This window comes from Camelus ferus, chromosome 1 (genome assembly GCF_009834535.1).
Source record: "Camelus ferus isolate YT-003-E chromosome 1, BCGSAC_Cfer_1.0, whole genome shotgun sequence".
NCBI lineage: Eukaryota > Metazoa > Chordata > Mammalia > Artiodactyla > Camelidae > Camelus > Camelus ferus.
Window position 1 is genome coordinate 41,382,876 of NC_045696.1, and position 22,327 is coordinate 41,405,202.

Below are 22,327 nucleotides of genomic sequence, written 5' to 3' on the forward strand. Positions count from 1 at the left end.
ATCAAAGGCTTACGTGTACTTTCTATTGTAAGAGAAGAGAAAAAATTTCCTACGTTTTGAGAGGCAGTAGAGAACAGTGTTCAGAGCTCAGGTTCTAGAGCCAGACTTTCTGGGTTCAAACCCTAGTGCTGCTTGCTAGCTGAGTAACTCTAGGAAGTTTGCGTAACCTTGCAGAAGTTCAGCTTCCCTACGTGTAGAAGGGCACTAATTATACCACCTACCCCTGCGTAACTGCCATCTCTCACCTGCATTTTGGGGCCACCGTGTACTCACTGCAGGCTGCTATTTTACTTTCTCTGCTCACAGCCTCTTGCTAACTCTTTAAGGATCCTGCCAGGGAGGAGCGGGAATGAGCTGGTTTCAATGACTGACACTGTATCTTTTCCTCCTATTAGTTTATCCTGCTCCTTTTCACTAGGTATTTTTCAGCATAATTCCTTATATAGTTCCTTCAGTTATTTTCAACCTCCAGATGTTTTTCTTCAATGAATCCATCACCTTCCTTGTGGTACATACCACAATAAAATATTCACTTCTTTTTTGCCATTAGGTAATATTTATCCTTCAATGTAATAAACAGTAGCAATCTCTGCTATTCTGTATTTCATCCCACTTGCATAAAAATGAACAGCACATGCTCAGACATTTTATGACAAAGAGAAGGACAGCAGAAGCTCTAAGGGGTTGCAACGATGAGAGAAAAGTGTGAATTTTCTCTTGCTCTCTGTACAGATGTAAAAATTGAGGGTCAAACTTGTAAGGGGTGTTAACCTATAGAAATATAAATTGCATAAAATTTATAAGCAGGTAATTGACATTCATATCTGAATCACTGTAAATAAATTTTATTCAAAAAATTTCTAATTAATTTTCCCCAGTGAAATAAAAGCAAGAAACCTCACAATAGGAAACTAATGATTAAATTTTGACCTGAACTTGATAAAATAAAACTACCACCAGTTAAGTAAAGGAAAGTGTCAGGCTCTTATTTTGAGCTATATTTAGTAGGAGAGGTCAAAATTCTTTCTATGTTCTTGCTAAAAAGTTGCTTTATTAGAGTAAAAGATTAGAAAAGTGAAATCTGGGGATGACAGACCCTTCCAGCTGTATCGAGGATTCACCTTCTCCTTTGGAGGCCACAGCTGTGAAACTCTTAAGAGGTACCCGCCTACTCTATTCAGCCAATTGTACCAAACAGGAATTCCCCTTAATGACTGCAAGATGATCATGTCAATGGAAAACAGTTGTGTGGGGGCCAAGGCTGCTGCATCACAGCCCTACATTTTGCCTCTTGTTTCTTGATCTGCTTTGGGAGTTGGCCCTTCCAAGAAAACATTTGTTAGTTGCGGTAGAGAAATGAATATGGTTATGGTTACTTCTTTTCAGTAACTGACAGCTCTGCTAAAACAATCTCCTCCCTCTACAGTTTTACTGACCACCGCATCCTCCAAACAAACAAACAAATAAAACCATAGGACTATCACTTAGACAAAAGTTTTTAAATCTAGGCGCTAAAATCTTAGAGCTGACCAGAACTTTAGTAGTGATTTAGTTCATTCATTATTAGCAACTGAAACAAACAAAGCTCAGAAAGGTTAGGTAAATTATCCAACACCACTCAATTTGTTATACCAACTAACCTAACTTATAAAACATACCTACTCTGCTAGGGTTTACATTAGTCTTATCTAAATTATCTACAGTCTTCACAACACTCCTGAAAGATTATTTATTTTACAAATTAAAAAAAAGAAACTGAGAAAAGTTAAATGACTTACCCAGAACTACCCCACAGTAAGTAGTGTTGAATTTGAACCTAGCTGTCGGACTCCCAAAATACATATTCTTTCCCCACGTCACGCTGCCTCTCCAGGCAGAGGACGACCTTTCCTAGAATGCAGATGTTCACATTCTAGCCCTGGCTCTCTCCAGGGCGGAGCATCTACAGGGCTGGTGGTATTATGCCCCCCTCGTCCCTAGTGCAGGAATCAGTCTGAGAGGCTCTAGGCAGGATGGCGCAGGGTGAGTGACTGAGAGATCCACGGCTGGGGGTGAGAAACACGCTATTTAAGGCAGTGAATGTAAGGGTTAGCAGCTGTGAGAACACCGGAGTAAAGAAATTTGCCCTCTAAAACCCCTCTGGAGTCCTATCACCTGGTTGGAAGACAAATTCTTTCATCAGAATTCCTGGCAGTGATAAATACATATGATTTTTTTTTTCAATTTAAGCTTTTCTTGTCTTAAGGATACTAAAATAGCTCCTTAACTTGCTCGACAAAATTGATGGACTGGAACTTTTTCCTTCCCAGGTGACATTGATTAAAGTCTTTTCAGCTGTCAAGAGAACATTATAAAGTATGAGTCTATAAAGGTTCAATGTTAAAAAATTCTCATGTTTTACTTTATTGGACATTTGCAAAATTACCAACAGCTGAACATAAAATCAATAAAGGAAAAACTGGATGTTTAAACCAGAAATGAGAATATTCATGATGTGGGTAAAGAAGGGTATGGGAATCTAGCAGATAACGTGGCTCGTGTTTTAACACATCATTGTGGGACTCTTGTGGCTGTTAATAGTTAATGATAGTCACCTGGGAAAATACTATTTTTTTTCTACTCCTCCAATTAATCTATAAAAATCTTACATGATCTTACAGAAGCAAAATTTTTATGGAAATCTCATATGAATCTTAACTTCCAAAATAGCAAAAGGGAATATTTTATGTTTTTTAGTTTTACATTTAAGACCAGAATGTGACTTTTGAAAAAGCCTCTGTCAGTACTAAAATAGATAGATAGACAGATAGACAGACATCAGATAGATATTAAAATAAATGTAGAAATGCTTATAAATGATTATTTAGTAGGAGTGTAAGTCCACATATCTCTAAATGTTAACTTGAGTATTTCTGAATGATTAACAGCTTCTCATTTCAATGGTGGGATCTTTTAAATACATCAAAACAAGTGGAACGAGTCAAAGTGGCACTTAGTATTTGTTTCAAAAATGAAAGTTACAATGTCTGGGTATAGTTTGGCGCCGCTGAACAAACACTACTATCTATCTTCCTTTAAAGAGGAGAGCTTGTAAGTGATGCTTTTTTCCCACAAAAAAAAAAAAAAAAGAATTCTTTGCTCTTGTGCAGCACCTTGCACCCAAGGGATTTCAACTCATCACTTTATGAATTCACTAACACGCCCACAGCTCATCTGTGAAAAATAGACTTTGTTACTGTTTTACAGATGAGCAGAATTAAGAATGACCACATAGTAAATTGGTGGCAGAAAGGGAATAGATTAGAGACACAAACTTCAAACACACAGTTTGTACCAGGCAGAACCATGGACCTCAAAGATTGCCCACATCCTCATCTCCAGATTTAACCTAATCATCTTCCTCTGTGAAGATGTTAGGTGACATGACAAAGGAGAATTAAGGTTGCAGATACAATTAAGATTGTTGATCCCCTTTCTTTAAAATACAGGCAGCAGCCTGGATTACCCAGGTGGGCTGAATATAATCACAAGGATCCTTAGAAGTGGAGGAGGAAAGCAGAAGACACCAGAGCAATGTGGTGTGAGCAGTGCTTGGCCCAGTGGTATTGGATTTTTTTTTTCATTGAAGTATAGTTGATTTATAATATTATATTAGTTTCAGGTATACAGTATAGTGATTCAGCATTTTACTGATTATACTTCGTTAAAAGTTATTACAAAATAATAGCTATAATTCCCTGTGCTGCACAATATAGCCTTGTTGCTCATCTATTTGATACATAGCAGTTTGTATCTCTTAGTCCCCTACCCCCTTCCCTTTCCCCTTTGGTAACCACACGTTTGTTCCCTGTGTCTGTGAGTCTGTTTTGTATATATGCTCATTTGTATTATTTTTTGGATTTGAAGCAGAGCAATGTGAGCACCTCTGTAACCTGCAAAAAGCAGGGAAACAGATTCTCCCCTCAGAGCCTCCAAAAGGGAATGCACTCTGCCCACAGCCTTGACTTTAGCCTAGAGAGACCCACTCTGGGGTTCTGACATACAGAACTGTAAGATAGCATATCTGTGATATCTTAAGCCACCAAGTTGGTGGTAATTTGTTAGAATAGCAATAGAAAACTAACAGACAGCTACTTAATCATTTAAGAGCCATTAATACACCCATACCATTAAGAAAGACTGTAAATAGTCAATTTAAGCAACCAAAGAATAACAGTTTAATTTGGAAATGCAAGTCTATTTTGAAGTAATAAAAGTAGAAGCACACAAATTCCTTGGCATAAAGAAAGATGGAAGAGGAAATTTCTAAGAGGAATGTTTTTGTCTGCTTCCACTAGAAGACTGGAAGAGAAAGGAGATAAATAAAAGGAACATACTGATCTATAGGATAAGGTAAGAATTCTAAAAATGCTACTAGGAATAGCCTTCCAGGAGAAGTTTGGGAATCTTTGTGCTTAGAGGCCTTTAAGATACAAATGATCTGTTTTATATGGCTTGGATGGTTTAGGTATATACTAACCTGATGACAAGGGCCTAGATTCAGCGATCTCTCATGGCCTCTTCCAGCCTGAATATTATACACAGACTTGACTCAATTCAATTCAGCGCCACAAATATTTACTTGCCTATCTACTCAACATAGGTCATTCTGCTATGAATAACCAAAGAATAAGGCATAAACTTTGACTTTAAGAAGTTCACAGTTTAATAGTGAACCAAGGTTAAACAACCAACCATATTCAAGCCAGACAGTGGGAAGAATCATAAGGGTGGATAACTGACACATTGATTAAAAACAATTAAATATCTAAAAACCAATGCAAAAAACCCAATGCATTCTTACTGATTATAAAACATATAAAACAAACAACAATATCATTGGTCACCACTGCAGGTTTCCAAGGCAGCAATTTATTACAATGAGAATTTTTCCTGTCTTTCTCAAAACATATATAAGGAAAGTAAAAGAGTAAATAAAATTCTTCTTTAATGTAGGATTTCAGCTAAAAAATGCAGCAGGAATGGTGGATTCTATCTAGAATGTAAAACTGCCATTTTACAACTCATGTGTAGAAGAATAGACATGGGCAATGATCATTGCTAGATGCTAAAACCATTAAGGACAAATTTGATGATGAATTTTACAATGGAAGGATCAGGCTGAGGCCACCTAAACACACCAACCAGCCTTAATATCACTAAGTATGACACCAGCCATTATGCATCTCTTTGGTGAGTTGTTAGGAAATCCACAGTACCACCTATAAAATATTATGCACCCCCCCTCAAAAGCTGACTCCAAATCTAATACAGCCTCCAAATCTAAATGTCTTTCATAGGAAATACAGAGATAGAGGAGTCAGTTCAAAAATACATGAAAGCAACCAGGTTAAATATAGAATGTAGACCAAGACTCATAATCCAATTACTCCAGCAAATCAAAGACATTTAAAAGGGGCAAGGAGAGAGGACCGTTACAGAGTAAGAGGCTTATGAGATATAACAACCAAATGCAACATATAGACCTTGTAGGATCCTGATTCCAAAAAGAGACAACTCTAAGAAGACATTTTTAAAAATCACCAGAGAAATTTAAGTATGGACTAGGTATAAAACAATATAATGGAATTATTGTTATAATGTGATAAAGGCAAGGCATTATTTAAAATATTTCTTACCTGTCAGAGATGCATACCGAAGTGTTCACAGATTTGACAAATATGATATCTAGTTATGCTTTAAAATACCCCCCCAAATAGCATGTATGATGAACATGGAATGAGGTAGCAAAACAGTGATATGTGTCCAAGTTGCACGATGAGGCGTGAGGGTCATTATAGGTTTCTCTCTCCTTATGTGTTTGAATTTTTTTCAGAATAAAAAGTTAGAAGGGATGAAAACAGCTGTTAATAAATGAAAGGGTACCTAGTCCTTTGATCATCCCTCATCACTGAACTAGTGAAAGGTCGGTATATTTGTGCTAGAAATCTTCTTTAGCTTTCTGCACAGTTTTCATGAGCAATCTTTCTATCACCTTTAAGACTGAATGCCTTCTACCTCATAAGGAAAGGAAGCTTACTATTCCTTAAATTCTCAATCTACATAATCAAGGAGAAAACATGATCATTAATATATAACTTCTAATGCTCACTAAGTAAAGGAACAGTAGATCTGCTTCTATTTGTGGTGTGGGTACGTATATAGCTTCTGGTCACTTTTTATAGTTAACAGTGAACATGGTGGGGGAATATTTGCAAATATTCAAATTCTTTATGGTTTATATGGTTAAGGTTAGTGCTGTTACATTTGTCAAAGTGCAAACAATTCTCATATTTTGGGGGGCAACAAAAGGTAGTGTGTTTGCTTTAAAGTGCTTATCTTATGTCAAGTCTAATCTAGAGACTTATAATTCATAATGCTACTCTCTTCCCTAATTTTAAAGTAAAACAGAGACTTCTTTAAGAGGAAACAAGGGCTGCAGGACAATCTGGATTCACCTTCAACATCCCCTCCATATATGCAGGAAAGTCACATCGGTCCTACAGTAGTTCAAGGTGCAGGATTAAACTCTGGAAGGTCGTAGGAAGGTTTTTAAGCAATAATCCTAGCAGTGGGGCAAAATATAAATCTTATCTTAGGTCAGGAAACCTTTGACAGAGTTCAAAATAAATGATCCCTTTTTAAGAAATACCCTGTTAAAAAACCTTTTATTTGCAAATAATTTTTCTGGAGAAGGTCTGAAGGTGCCACATCCTTAAATTATATTTTGATGCAGTTAAAAACATTTTTTAAGGAAATGTAAAATTTTATAATACCTACAAAAGCTTTAACCATTTCATCTAAAAAACTCTAAAAATTTTAAGTGTATTCCATTTTTTTTCCTTTTGAAAGGCAGCTTCTTAATGAAGAGACATCCAGAAAGCTACTAGTTGATATTTTTCACCAGAAGAAAGTAAAGACACTGCAGGGAGGAAAATTAATCCCCATAAACAAGCTATGTTACAGAAATTTAAGCCCAGGTATTTTGGCTAATTTTTCCTCTATGCAATTTTAGTTATGTAGTCAGGGATTGTAGCTATAATACCAATGAAGTTATTGATTTCTGCAGTAGATACAGAGTATGCATTACATATTTTTTGATGTAAAGAGTTCTGCTACGGGTTACAATTATGAAGATGATTTGTAATTCTGGTATTTGGTTCAGCTGATGACGTAGAAGAAATGGTATTTGCCTTTAAGATTACATATCAAGTGTTACTCATTACCTTTTACTTCTTCTTCCCATGCCTGAAACCCAGACATCTTACCGACTACGGCCTCGGTGTATTTCCCTTCTGCAGGAAGAGGGAAGTACTGGTTTGGTGATAAATTGCTGCCATATCCCAGGAGAAAACCTTCCAGTTTACATTAGGACTTGGACGCAGGAACTTCAAGAAGATGGAGTCACTTGTGGTGTTGATGTGGACTTTCAGGTTTGGCTTTTTACCTAAAGATGGGAACGAAAAAATAGGTGGCTGTTACTTCACCTCTTTCAAGCCCCAAGAAAAATTTGGAGCAAAGGTCAGTTCCTAGAGGCACTGTTATTGGAAAACATGTTATTGAGCTACTCAATATCACAACACATCCACCTACATGCTAAAATACAGGAGATTTTGAGATCGAAGAAAATAGACTTAATAACATATAAAGCACTCTAGAGTATAAAGTAAAACTTTAGGGTTTTATATTTGGTAGGTTTATTATTGAGAGGTAAATGGGATTTAAGACTATTTTGGCTGTCCACAATTGTTCAGAACCTTCATTTTATACACACTGTCTGGGAATGGTAAAAGGATCTGAAATTTCTTACTAGTAAGTTGAATTACTGCAGTTTGAAAAGCCCCAGCCTCCTCAACAGTGATCTCCAGCTGCACCCTCCCAGGACTTAGTGATTAACAGAGTTGGAAAGGGAGGGAAGTGGTTAGGTTTTGGCTTAGGGGTAATTGAGATGGTAGAATAGGGACTTCTGAAAGGAGAAGGGTTGAGAAGAAAGATGCTTACTTCTACTTGGAGTTTGCTGGATTGGTGAGACAACTACATGGAAATGCCAACAGGAAGTCGACAACCTAAGTGTAATGCTCAGGAAGGGGGTACAGATCCACCTGGGCATCATTACTTTATACATGATCATTGGGTGAACCTTCCCGAAGAGGCTGCAGAGGAAGGGGAGAAACCCTACATTTTCAAGGCATTATTATTGTTTTTTAACAATGTAGGCAACAGGGGCAGACAATCATACCAACCAAAGGTCTTGACCAAGCAATAAGGAAACAACACTGTCTTTGTCCTTGGGGCCAGAAGGAGCTGGGTTCAAACTGCAACCCTGCCACTGACTTACAAGTGTACCTCTGGCTACTCACGAAACTGGGTTTGAGCCTTGTTTCCTGATTTGTAAATTATGGGTAATGGATAACAATGTCTATTTTGACAGGTTGTTTAGAAAGGCTAGTGCAAATGGCACTATCTTAAGCTGGCACATAGTAATTTCTCAATAATTGGTTACTTAATCAGGTCCATCAATAACACTTTAGCCACAGTTCAGAAATCCAAAAAAGCTTTGTAAAGTTTTTGTACATTCATGTCAAACTAATTTGGCAACAAAACTTAATCTGTTTACTAGTTACTGGGGGGAAGTGGGTGGAAGGAGATAAATTTGAGAATTTGAGATTTGCAAATGTTAACCACTATATATAAAAATAGATGAATAACAAAATTCTTCTGTATAGCGTAGGGAACTATATTCAATACCTTGTAATAACCTTCAATGAAAAAGAATATGAAAACAAATATATGTATATATATGCATGACCAGGACATTGTGCTGTACACCAGAAATTGGCACATTGTGGCACCAACTATACTTCAATTAAAAAAAAAACACTTCAATCTGAACTGTAATGAGGTCATTTAGTCTTTCTTTAATCTCACTGAATAGTCAGTGTAACTGATGCACATATTTAATTGTAGGAATATCTAAGTGTTAATTAAGGGGTGCTGATCAAGACTCCACTGAAGCAGTTACTTAATACATGGTCTAGGCATCCTAGTACATTTCAAAAATTCAAGGATTTTCTGAATTCTAAAATGTGTCTGGCCTCAAGAGTTTTAGATAAGAAATCATGGACCTCAATTATTTTCTTTCTTTATTTCACAGGGATTTCATATTTTTAAAAAATTTTACCTATTAGGAAGATTGTATTTACTAACTTAATAATTCACATTCTATTTCTCATTTATCAGAGACTGCATACCAGTCAGCCCCCCTGAACAGCATGGACTTCCAAAAGTCATCACACTAAATTTGTACTATTTCAGTCAAAAGTCATCCTGGACCACCTCAATACAGCTACATAGAATGATTCCATTAGGTCTTCGAAAAAATAAAAACAGCCTGGTGTTGGATATCAGACTGTGGGAACTACTCTCTTACGTCCACAGCCAGTACTACCATTTCCAGGTGTGGACATAGTACTTTGTACTTCCCAAGAATTTGATGAAATTTCTACGTCCTTTTTGGGTCTCTGATGGCCATTCCCATACTTGTGGCAGAATTGAAACTCAGGGATACTGAGTGGCTTTTCCGAAACCCGAGCAAGACTCATCCCCAACTCATCTAGTCCAATTCTCTTATAGCACAAAGGAAAAAATTGAGGGCAGCCACACCTCTGGCACTCTACGTGCACGGTCAAAACTGGATCTTAGGTTCTCCCTAGACTGGACCTCCTGCTCTCATTTTTACTGAGAACTTTGTCATGACCCAGTAGAGTAAGGAGTGGCCAACCCCTCAACTAAAATGCCCAAAGTGATGCTAACTGCTAATGTTTTGCCCTAACTTCATTAGATTTTGATGAGGTGATTTATACTTCAGACATAACACATATTTTGGCTGAGGCAGTGTTCTTCTTCTTGGTTATGTGCCCAGATTAACTCAAGTTACCCATTCTGCTCAATGAAACAGAACAAATACAAGTCAAACACATCTTCTGCTACCGTAGAAATTTATCAGATCTCACAATAAATCAAAACACAACTGTCCCATTTCTAACACAATGTTGGGAAGAAGAGATTAGGAATCTTTGTGTATTTAGGCTGCTCTCCAGTTGGACTAAGAGCCAAGAGTCACAGCACCATCACATTAGACCTTTGCTCATGGATTGTGGCCTGAGGTACCACATTATTTCTCCTCCTGGAAAGCAGAAAGGATGGCTGCACCAACTGAGGAAAAGGAAGGCTGGAAACAGAATTTCTAACCATTTTGTTGGTGGAAGCGTTCTCACTTCCTCTGCCGGGAATTTTCATGACTCCAGTCCTTCTCCCTTTTGCTAATAATTTATGTCAATGAAGATATCAACATCATGGAAATTTTGGAATAAACTGGCATTCATCTGACCTACTTTCTCCAAAACTCCAATTCATACTACTTTCTGGAGCTAAACTTGAAAAAGTCCTGAAAGAGAAAGATGCACACAAACAAATCTTTTCTCAAAACAGTATCACAAATTGAATAGTATTTTGAGACCATCCTCCCATTTCCTTATTGGAGCTGGAACTCAGATCCCTTCATTATCTCACCACATGTGACTTCTCATTACTTCCCAACACATCTCAGTGTCTCTTTGGCCAGTATAAACCTCCTCCCAGTCTGCAGTGCATACGAGGCCCTGGCCCTACACCTGTGCTCACGTTGTCACCCAGCATGGATTCCCTCTAGCACGCCTTTGCTCACTCAGTTATTACTTTCTATTGACCCTTTCAGAGCCCAGCAAAATGGCTATGCAATTTTTGTCCTTTTCATCCGAATAAGTTTGTGTCCCTTGAAATGAGTGCCTGTACCCATATTCAATTATACATTTTTAAACAACTTCCCCAATATTTTAGAGTATGTATCAATGCATTCTATAATAATTTTTCACCTTTGATAAGTTTAGCTTCACTCTGAGTAATTCTGGCTGAATGGTTAGGAAACCTAGTCATGCAGTGACAGTTACTTTTCAACAGTTAGTATGAGGACCTCAGATGAATGACTTAAGGTACAGATAATAATAAAAAAAAATACAACATGATACAAACTCAACTAGGAAAACATTCATAAGTAAAGCAGCATATAGATCACGGAGGAAAGCGCAGGAGTGCAGAGAAGAGTGATGGAAGGACATTTTATTGTGCCGTATATGAGAAACGAAGCATCAAGAGGAGAGAAAATGAAGAATGTGAATGTTTCAGGAAAGCAATACTAGAATGGCTGAGAAAAAAAAAATGCACGCTGGCAAAGCAGAACTTTGGATCTACGACAGTTGTTTCTAATCCTCTGTTTACAACACACTAGGGTGTCTCTAAATATTTCAAAGGGTATTGTGAAATTCTAAAAGAAAAAAAATGCCTTTCAAAACAAAATTAGAATTAATCCCCTTTTAATTTGTAAAAGAAAATGCATGCCCTGTGGCATTAAAAACAGCTAGGAGGGCAGGGAGATGAGAAAAAATCAGACAAAAGGTAGAGCACTGCAAGTTCACAGAACCTTCCAGATCAACCAGAGGAGGCAGGCTGTATTGCTGTAGGCACAGGTGTGGGGCTGACATTTAATGCTGAGCCCAGAATTCTGAGTGGCTGTGGTCCGTTTCAGTACAACTCTGCAAAGAAACATGGCCCAACCGCATGGCACTTAGCTAACCCAGGTGAACTACCCTGGACATCCAGTGGCTGATCTGCGACAAAGGAGTAACCATTACAACTCACTCAGTAGGAGGAATTCTCCCATGTCTAATCTCTCTTAAGGTTGTCTTAATACTTTCCTAAATATTTCAGAATGCGGTCTAAATTGCTGATATGAAGTTGATCAAGTTGATAAAATCACTTCAAGGGAAAAACTGCAAAATGCTAAATCTCTCTTCTAAAACTGAAAAATATCTATTAGTGTAGTAGCAATGATTGACTTCCCTCAAAAGCACTCAGTGTTGTAAAACACTAAGTAGCAAGTTTGGGAATAATCAGATCAGCAATTATTTTCATAAGATATTAAGTAAAAGCATAGCTTTAATTGTTATGTCAATAAAATAATGACTCAGCTGTTTCAGGATCAAAGAATAAACCCTATTCTTACCCACAGTATGTTTCTTTTTTTTACACACATTATATTTACATTGCAAACCTCTGTATTTGTTCAGTCACTTATTTTGTTATATCAGATCAAATTTTCTAAGACATAAAAATAATTAAATCAGTTTCCACCAGTTCAGATATAACATATCTGAACACAAGCATAGGTTTAAAAACTGATATATTAGATTTTGATCAAATTTTAGTTTTAAGCTGTAAAAGGACTAACAAGGAAAAGACTAGATTGGCAGAAAATATTGCAATACATTTACCTAGTTAAAGGACTTGTAGCCAGAATATTTAAAAGAATTCTTTCTACTCAATAAGAAAACAAAACATTTAAGAATAAAGGGCAAAAGATTTGAATGGATCCCACACCAAAGGAGATACATGATGGCCAATAAGCATACGGAAAGATGCTCAACCTCAGGTTGTCAGATGTTTTCTGGAAGAAGTCAAACAGTAAATATTTCTGACCTTGCAGGGTAGATATTGTCTACCATAGCTGCTCAACTCTGCCACTGCAATACAAGAGTAGCGATAGACATTAGGTAAACAAATGGATGTGTCTGTGTTCCAATCAAACTATATTTATAAAAATGGGCAGTTGGCTGGATTTGGTCACCCAGTCATAGTTTACCAACTTCAGGCTAACATCCTTAGCCTTCAGGCAAATACAAGTTAAAACCACAGTGAGATACCATACACATAAGAATGGCTAACATTTAAAAGACAGCCAGTAACAAGTGTTAGGCAGAATTTAGAGCAACTGGAGCTCTCATACATTTTGAGTGTAAATGTTAAAAGTTTCATAAGGTTTCACCACTTGTGAAAACTATTGGTCAATCACCAAATAAGCCATCAGTTTCATTCCTAGGTATTTACCCAGGAGAAATGAAAATATAAGTCTATGCAAAGACTTGTATGCAGATATTCAAAGCAGCACCAAACTGGAAACAACCCAAATGTCCATCAACAGTTGAATGGATAAACAAATTATGGCTTACCCATACAATGGGATCTGATTCAGCAACAAAACAGAACAGAACAGCATTTCAACACAGTTGAATCTCCCTGGCATGCCATCATGCCACTGTGGAATGAGCCAAATCTTCCTCATCTCTGTAACCACCTTATACAGACTCTCCTTCTGATGGAAGGTCATTCAAGCATCTTGCCATTACAGCACTGGTAAAAGTAGTTTTAATAGTGCCTAATATTATTATTTACCACTCACCAAATGGTACATATATAAAATCAGTAAGTCCTTTTCAGGCATTATTATGCCCCAAGAACTGAAAATTCTAAGTTTCAAGTGTATTCCATGTTCTTCTTGGACAGTTGGCTTGCAAGTGGAAACAATTCAATGCTTTTATGATCAGAGCACCCCAATAAGGAGCTATTAAGATGCCACACCTGAAGTTTACGTATGAAGCAGGGTAGTGACTATCTGACAACACATTCAAAAGTTTCCAAAAGAAAAAGAAAGAAAGAAAGAAAGAAAGAAACCATAGCCAATGGCACAGACTGTATTTAGTCGAACTGTAATGCTAAGTTATACAAACTATAATTTTAACATAGGGCTTGTCAATAACTTAACATTCAGTTTAATCCTTAGGGACTCAAAAAGATATCATGTAACATAGTGGGGTGCAAATGACTCCCCCTGGCCTGGTACCATGATTCAAGGAAAGGCATTAGAAGTAGAAAGAAACTCACATGGAATTTCATTTATTTTCCTGTGATGGCCTTAGGGTAAAGGGAGTGACCAAGGCAATTTGACAGTTATCTTCAGTTGTTCCTGATCCTTCCACAGAGATGTATAGTCAATAGTCTATAACATGGTTTTTTCTTATCAATAACAACCACAGAAACCACCACCTGAAAGCCAGTGATACAACTAGAAATTTTCCATAATAAGAAAAGCCTGGCAGCTTCCATTAACTATTTTTAGAATGAAGACTAAATGTTGCTATTAATCAAATAATATTGGGTATTATAAAAACTACTTCTGCAAATGCTGTAATGGCAAGATGCGTGAACGAACTTCCACCAGAAGGAAAGTCTGTGCAAGGTGGTTACGGAGATAAGGAAAGTCCAGGCCCATCCTGCAGCGCACGATGGCTTGCCAGACAAGATAGGTGGAAGGAATTAAATTGTTTTGGTGATGATGGTGGTGGTGGTGGTGGTGGTGTGTATGCAGAATTATAATTAAAAACACTCACAGAATAATACTAGACAAAATCCTTTTAAAATTTCAAATTCTTATATTCTAACTATCAATCCCATATGGCTCATGGTACCCTGGCTCTCTGGATCTCCAGATTCGGAATTTTCCTCAAAATCCCACAGATCCTCTATCACTCTCTTCCCAACCCTTCACCAAGGCCCAATAGACAATTTCTGAGAACTTGCAAAGAGCTAGTCTGTAGTAAACACAAGCAGCTCTACAATGTGTCTTCCAGAAACAGGGATCCCACTGACAGTTAAGTTGCACATTGCAAAACTCTAAATGGCCCCATTCACACCATCTTTTATTTATGGCTCTATATAGCAACCACGTTCACCAAGACCACACAAAAATAATTGCTACTTATAATAATGGGCAATTTGATACGAGTAACTAGACTGAAACTCTCTATTCTCTTCCCATACGGCCTCTCGCTGCTTGCACCCACCCTGCCTTCCTGCTTCCATGCCTTTGATTTCTAGCTTCCCTGCCTTCCGATTCTGCTGTCACTGGTGATGAGGGGCTTTGGGTGGCAGGTTGCCTGGTGTAAGGAGGATAGGGACTCAGCTACAAACACTTTGGCCATTGTGCTCCCTACATTACAAATGTAATTACTTCACCAAAAATACACAATTCAGGTGATGAATCAGGGATCTAAATAAGAACAGTAGAGGAAAAGAGATTCTGAGTATTCAGGAAATCATGAATTAATAGCACACAGCTTTAGAGGTGAACAGAAGACATCCCGTCTTGTGCGTCTTATAATATAAGAAAACACATAATAAATAAAAGAATATGTAAGAGGAATATCTGAAAAATCTGAAAAAATCCTAATTAAAATAATTTACATATATATAAAGAAAGATTCTTTTAGTTTGTTTTAGGAGGGAGGTAATTAGGTTTATTTATTTATTTAAAAATCAATTTTTTTTTTTTTAAAACAGAGGTACTGGAGATTGAACCCAGGACCTTGTGCATTCGAAGCACATACTCTACCACGGAGCTACACCTTCCCCACTTCCAAGATCATTTAAATCTAAGGAAAAATGGCATTTAAAAAAAAAAGTACAGAAAGAGTTGTGGTTAAAATCCCATAATCCACACAGACAGTTGCCAAAGGCAGAGAATGGGTGACTTTAGATAAAACTCAGTTTGACTTTACGCATACATGATCAGTGTTAGCAGGAAGCTCAAACCAGAGCCTCCCGTGACCTCTGCTTCAGCTCAAGCAGAATAGCCTGTCCCCTCTTCAGTGACTTGTGGCCAGTCTGCTGGCTGCAGGACATGTTCCCACATGCAGCATGTGCTCCCAGAGTTTAGGAAATAAAAGGTCCCGCTCACCTGGAGAGCTCCCCTCATAAGACACACCGGACAATTCTCATAGAGCTACAACTTGCCAGGAGTCAACTAGTTAACTTTTTATGAGGACATCATGGTCATCAAATTCACAGAGGATATTTGCTATTGAATTAAAGAAATGCCATTTTGCCAAAAATCTGAGTAGAAAAATGTTCTCTTCCTCCGGGGGCCCTTTATATCTGTTTGCCCAGCTGTTTGTATAAGTGAGTTCCATGTCAGCCAAAACAACCAGTTTCCACCTTGGTCAGAATTCCCAGTGTCCTGATTCCTCGGGCCAGTACTTCACCGTCTGGTGACTTTGGATGACTGAATGAGACAGACTGGACCTGCCAATGTTGACATTTCAGCACCAGTTGGCGGGGCTAACAGTTTTACCAAAAGGGCAAAAACTTCACTACCTGCTTTATAACCCAACCAACAGCCAAACAGGAAAATTACTTTCTGCTAGACTGCCTCCTAAGTCAACAGCTTCTCATCCTTCAGAATACTTTCATCCCAAGACATATACAGTTGTCACTTGCATACACTCCCTTGATCTAATTCTCCCCAAATTAGTCTTTAAAGTCTGGAGTATGCTGGGTTTTTTTCCAGGGGGTGGGTGGGAGGGGCAGTCACAGTGCAATCAATAACACTAGTATTTACTATAAGGGAAGAGGGGCGGTGCCATGGTTCACTTCAAACAACTGAAAAAATCAAAATGAAATCTATGACTTTGGGGAATTTGAGGAATAAGGATTTCTTTTCTCAACTGCTTTTCATTTTATCCATTCATTCACTACAAGGTCCTAGGCATTAGTGATACCAATTCAAATATGACCTGTCTGATCACAAAGATTGTGGATTCTAGTAAACTAGGCAGATGAATAAGTCAACTATTTCAGTGCAGCATGATTAGAACAATTTGCACAATACAGCTACGGTCAAGGGGCTCTAGGTCTCATGGAAGGGGGATGAAAGGATATATAACCTCTAAGGAAAAAGAATAGGAAAACGAACATATGTATGTATATGTATGACTGAAGCATTGTGCAGTACACCAGAAATTGACACAACATTGTAAACTGACTATACTTCAATTTAAACATAAAGCAAAATAAAGAGAGGGCCTTGTGTGACTGCGCAAGTCATATATATCCATGAGGCCAGCCCTAAATGTGAAGAAAAAAAAGAAGGGATATATTTAAAAAAGGGTCCCTTTAAGTTTGTTTAACTAGTCACAGAAATAGGTTTTATGCCATGAGGCTATGTCAAATGCAGATAAGAAAGTAGATCTCAAAATCTATTTTGTAATACTTTTTCGTACTGCTTTAGACAACTGGTAGATTCTTAGTAATTATTATTTTTCAATACATGTAAAGAAAAAGAAGAAATCAAACAGGCTAAGGGATTTAACAAAATTCAGGTCCTTTCTCTTTTCTTTTTCTGCTTGATTTTCATGAAAATCCTAGAGGTGATTTGCTTACATTGTCTTGCTGTTTAAAGTAAGGAATGGTAACAGTAGGCCCTCCTAATAGAAGGGAAGATAGGTTCCATGCCAGGGTTCTTAAAGAGGGGTCCCCCCAATTACATCATCAGGGATCACCTGGGAACTTGTTATAAATACACATTCTCAGGCCCCACTCCAGACCTTCCTGACTCAGAAACTTGAGGGTAGGGCAGTAACCTGTATTTCAACAAGCTGTTTGGGTTATTCTAATGCATACTCAAGTTCGAAGAACCATCACTCTTTGCATCAGAACGAAAATTAATGGGCCCAATGTCTTTTGAAAGCAATTTACAGATATGCAATACAGTGTGAAAGAAAAAGGACCTCACCCACAGCCCTGTTAAATTTCCTGTCATGAAAATTTTACATAGGTTTTGATCTTTGAAAGAACTCTGAATTATAGTTTTCTAGAATTATAATTGTTGGAGACACAAAACATTAAACGTTAGGAAAACAGTAAAATGTTCTTAACTGCTAGTAAAATTTCTCTGACTTATAGCACCAATTATGTGTCTTTAAATCTAACCATTATTTAGAGGCTTAAAATGTTAACTCATCTTTGCTTCTATTATTAAAAATTTCAAACGTAAGAAAAGTTGTAAGAATTGTGCAGTGCACCCACATAGAGACACCACTAAGAGTCAATGATCAATATTATACTATATTTGTTCTAATGCGTATTTTTTCATTTCACCATCCTTTTATCCATCCATCAATCCATCTAGTTTTTCAATGAATTTCAAAGTAGGTTGCACTTTAGTATTCTTCACTCCTAAACACTTCAGTATGCATATTATTAAGTAGAGTTCAATATTTATATTTTTCTTCTGAGATAAAATTTACATATAAATGAAATACATAAATCTTAACTATACATTGCTGATTTTTTTCAAATGCCATCTATATAAACCCAAACCTGTATCAAGATTTAGAATACTACCGTCAACTCAGAAAGTTTCCTCACATCTTTTGACAGTCCATTCCCACTCCATCCTCCTAGAAACAACCATTGTTCTGATCTTTACTACCACTGTAGATTAGTTCTGCCTGTTCTAGACTTCAATTAAATAGAATCATGCAATATGTGCTGTTTCATGTAAGGCTTCTTGCACTCAATGTAATTCTTTGGAGATTTATCAGTTGTGTTGCATGTATCAATAGTTTTTGTTGTTATTTTCACTGAGTAGTATTCAGATAATGATAAAAACCAACATTTTTACATCTTCTGGTGCTTCACAGGGTATCAATATCTTGATTTACTGATTTTTTTAAAAAAATGTTCATTATACTTTAATAAAATTTTATCTAAGAACAAAGGAAAATAAATATATGTACATATATACATACATATGTGTATAGATATACACATATTTTTTTCTTTCCAAGAATATACATTATGCTATTTACCAGGTAAACCAAACTATAAACTCTCTGATTTACGAAAGACACCGTAATTATAAGACTTACATAAATGTTCAGTGGTAAATACAGACAGAACTATGTGATGATTTCATCTCCACTGGAAGGCTAAGAACTGGTCACTGATACTCAAGTTCCCTGATAATCTTTCCGCTCACTCCCAGCAAAGTGGAACATCAGGTACAAGTGAGTCACTTTGACAACAATATTGACTTTCTATGTCTATGAATGATTTTCACTAAGAAGAAACCAGATAAACTTAAACCTGTGTCATAAGGGAAAAAAACTGCTTATCCTGCAATCTCAAAATGATCAAGTATCAAAAACCAAAAAAGCTGTCATTCAAGCTGATTAATATCATTGCGTTTGGTCAATTTTTCCATCAGGACCAATATTTCTTATTCTTTTTGTCTCTTAATAACTCTAATATGGACACACGTGAATTCCACTGTCCAAGTAGAAGTTGAATTTAATCAAAGAGCTTCTTTCTAGAACAAAGCAGAAAATGCACAACTTCTAGCAGCAGTATTAGAAATCCTGCACAGTACAAGATTATGTATCTCTTGTTGAAACATTGCTTGATGGAGCAGATTAGTGACACTTTTTGTAAAAATGAAAAATTTGCCATCTTGTAAGAAGCCATTGAACAGTAACAAAACTTTCTGACATCTTTCTGGCATCCATTCATTTATGCTAAGTCCTACAAATAAAAACACGAGATGGAGCTGGGACAAACTGTTTCATCCGCCATCACTGTTTAGACACTTGGAATCTTCAGGAACTGTTTGTAACTTTGTCCAGTTAATAAATACCCCGTGCTGATGATACGCAGCTGCTTATTTTAAGATCTCACGGCATTGAAAGCCTTCCATGGGCTAGAGGAAAATGACTAAAGCATCATGAGGGTGCGATCAGGTGGCATCATGTCTTAAGGTGGGGGCCGTGAGACTGAGGAGGCTCTAGGAAGGACAGCCTGCTAACAACCCCATAGTGGGGCATCACACTTCAATATGTTGTGGAAGAAACTGAAGGGGTTCTGGTATCAACGCTGCCTTTCTGTGTTTGACCTAGGTCACCTTCTTCTCCAAGGCTCATTTTCCTCCTCTGTAGAATGAACTGGAGAAGTCAAATTCATTCTCAGTCTCACATTCAAGGATGTCTCTAATATCTCATCTAGACAAAATACTCTTCCTATTAAAATGCAGGAAAATAATTCAGAAAATCAACTTGTGTATAAAAACACTATCCTAATAATTTCCAGATAATATTTATTTTTCACATGACTTCCAAAATGTACCTCAAATTTGAAATAGAGGGTAGATATTCTCATAGGCATATGGAAAGAATGTGTGTTACCATTGCATATAATTTTTAAGAGCTTTTATGAGGCGTAATCACACACCATAAAATTCACCTACTGTAAGTATACAGTTTAAATGTATACTATATTTGGCAATCTTCTAGAATTTGAGTCCCCCACAATTTTCATCACTCTAAAACATTTCCCTGTATCCATTATAGTCAATAACTTCTCCCATCCTTAGCTGCACCCAACCACTGGCCTGCTTTTTGCTTTTCTGGTAATTTAATATAAATGCAATCCTTTGTAATCTTTTGTCTGGCTTCTTTCACTTAGCATAATGTTTATGAGATGCATCCATCCATGTTGTATTGTTCATTCCTTTTAATTGCTGGTAGCATTTCATTTTATGGATCACATTTGTTTATCCATTTCTTCAGCTTGATGGATATTTGAATTGTTTCCAGGTTGGGTTACTAGGAATAATGCTGCCACTATGAATAAGGCTACAAGTCTTTGTGTGGACATATGTTTTTATTTTTCTTGGGAAATAACTATGTAGAAAATAGCTGGGCAACATGGTAACTTTGATGTTTAACTTTTTAACAGACTGACAAACTTTTCCATTTTTTTAAAGTTTTTTTAACTGAAATATAGTTGATGTACATTAAATAAGTTACAGGTGTACAACATAGTGATTTATAATTTTTAAAGTGTATGCTCCATTTATAGTTATTATAAAATATTGGCTGCATTCCCCATGTTGTACAATATATCCCTGTAGCTTCTCCTATACATAATAGTTTGTACCTCTTAATCCACTACCCCTACATTGCCCTTCCCTCCTCCCTCTCCCCACTGGTAACCACTAGTTTGTTCTCTATATTGGTGAATCTCTTTCTTTGTTATTATATTAATTTTTAAGATAATGAATATTACTCTTGCTTGAGGACACTAGATTGTGAACATCCAAAAAATGAGCTATATTATTTTATCACTACCACTAAATAAACATATGTTGCATAACAAAATTAATAATTTTAAACTCTGGGATTTCTCCTTAGTCATTAATGAGGACAAGACCGCTCATCATGTTACAATAATTTTTTTAAAATAGTGTAACTCCAATTTATCCGTAAAGCAAGAAATAAGCTTTCTGCAGAGCAGTACAATGGTCATTGATATTCTTAGCGATGATTACTATGCAGGGTAAATTACCCAGATGTCTGCTCAATCTCTAGTCATTCCAGGTTTAAGAATATTTTAGACTATACTAATTCTGTGAATATTTGTTCACCAGAGAATTAACCACTTCTGGAAGGGTTAATTTTACTATTATTTACACCTAAAATTAAAGTGAAATTTGATACAAACTTTCGCCCTGTGAACCAAATGACTTAGGTTCTTCTGACTATGTAAATAAATAGCTATCTATGGTGACTTGGGATTTATTGCTATTTTAATAATATTTGTCATTGCTTCTTTCTCAATGAACTAAAATTCAAACAGAATTAGACATTTTTGAATGCCTAAAATGTTTTTCAATATGGAAAGGATACTGAAATTTCTGGTCATATCTCTTATGTATATATATCTCATTATTAACTTCTCTGACAGTTTTGTGACTAATATAGCACTTGAACTTTTCTAGGTGAGGGGGAAAAAGCCAAGATGGCTTGGTATCATTGCTTAGTGATCTGACATTATTAAAATTTCCAAGCCTGTATGGTGGATGTGACTCAAGCTTAAGACTAGGTATGTAAAATAGAATTTTATAACATTTATAAAATGTTAGGAAAATCTACCCAAATAAACTATTCAGGGGGAAAAAATCTTCTTGACTTAAAATTGCAGAAATAGGAAAGAAGCCTTCCTCATAACTCTTTTTTTATGTGACAAAATTAGGGTTTTGTTTTTTTTTTTTTTCTTTTCCTTGTTATTTATAACTTAGGAGCCGAGGTGAATTGTCCCCTCTCTATTCCAAATTCTAAACTACAAAATGAAGAAATGAGTTTGCCCTTTGAGTATTCCAAATATTATTCATGGGAGGTTACTCTTTAAATACTGAAGATGTGAATAATTCTAGTCATCATGGTCACACCATTGCCTGGTGTGGGATGAATTAACTTAAGTTGTAAGGGAAGCAGAAGAAGAGAGGCCAGGGGACATAATGAGGGACCAAAGTAAGTTGAAGTTGAGATAGTAAACTGGTGGGTAACAGAAACTACAAAGCTGAGAAAAAGATAAAGACTATGGGGCAAGACAGCTTACTGGTAGCAGGAAACTGACACAAGGGAAGACTAGAGTGAAAACCCAGGGTTCGCTGCCGAGATGCCTGGACCTTCCATAGCTCCCAAATTGCTACGACCCAAGGAGGCAACAAGTCCAAAGGATGAGC

The 22,327-nt window shown here is 36.8% G+C and overlaps 1 protein-coding gene across 1 annotated transcript in view; it reads right to left on the reverse strand.

Moving 5' to 3' along the window:
* The window catches only part of ABI3BP (ABI family member 3 binding protein), a 241,633-nt gene that overhangs the window by 172,927 nt on the left and 46,379 nt on the right, over positions 1–22,327 (reverse strand). Inside the window, 2 exon segments of the mRNA XM_032477890.1 lie at positions 7,308–7,406; positions 7,409–7,486. Coding sequence (XP_032333781.1) covers positions 7,308–7,406; positions 7,409–7,486 — 177 coding nt within the window.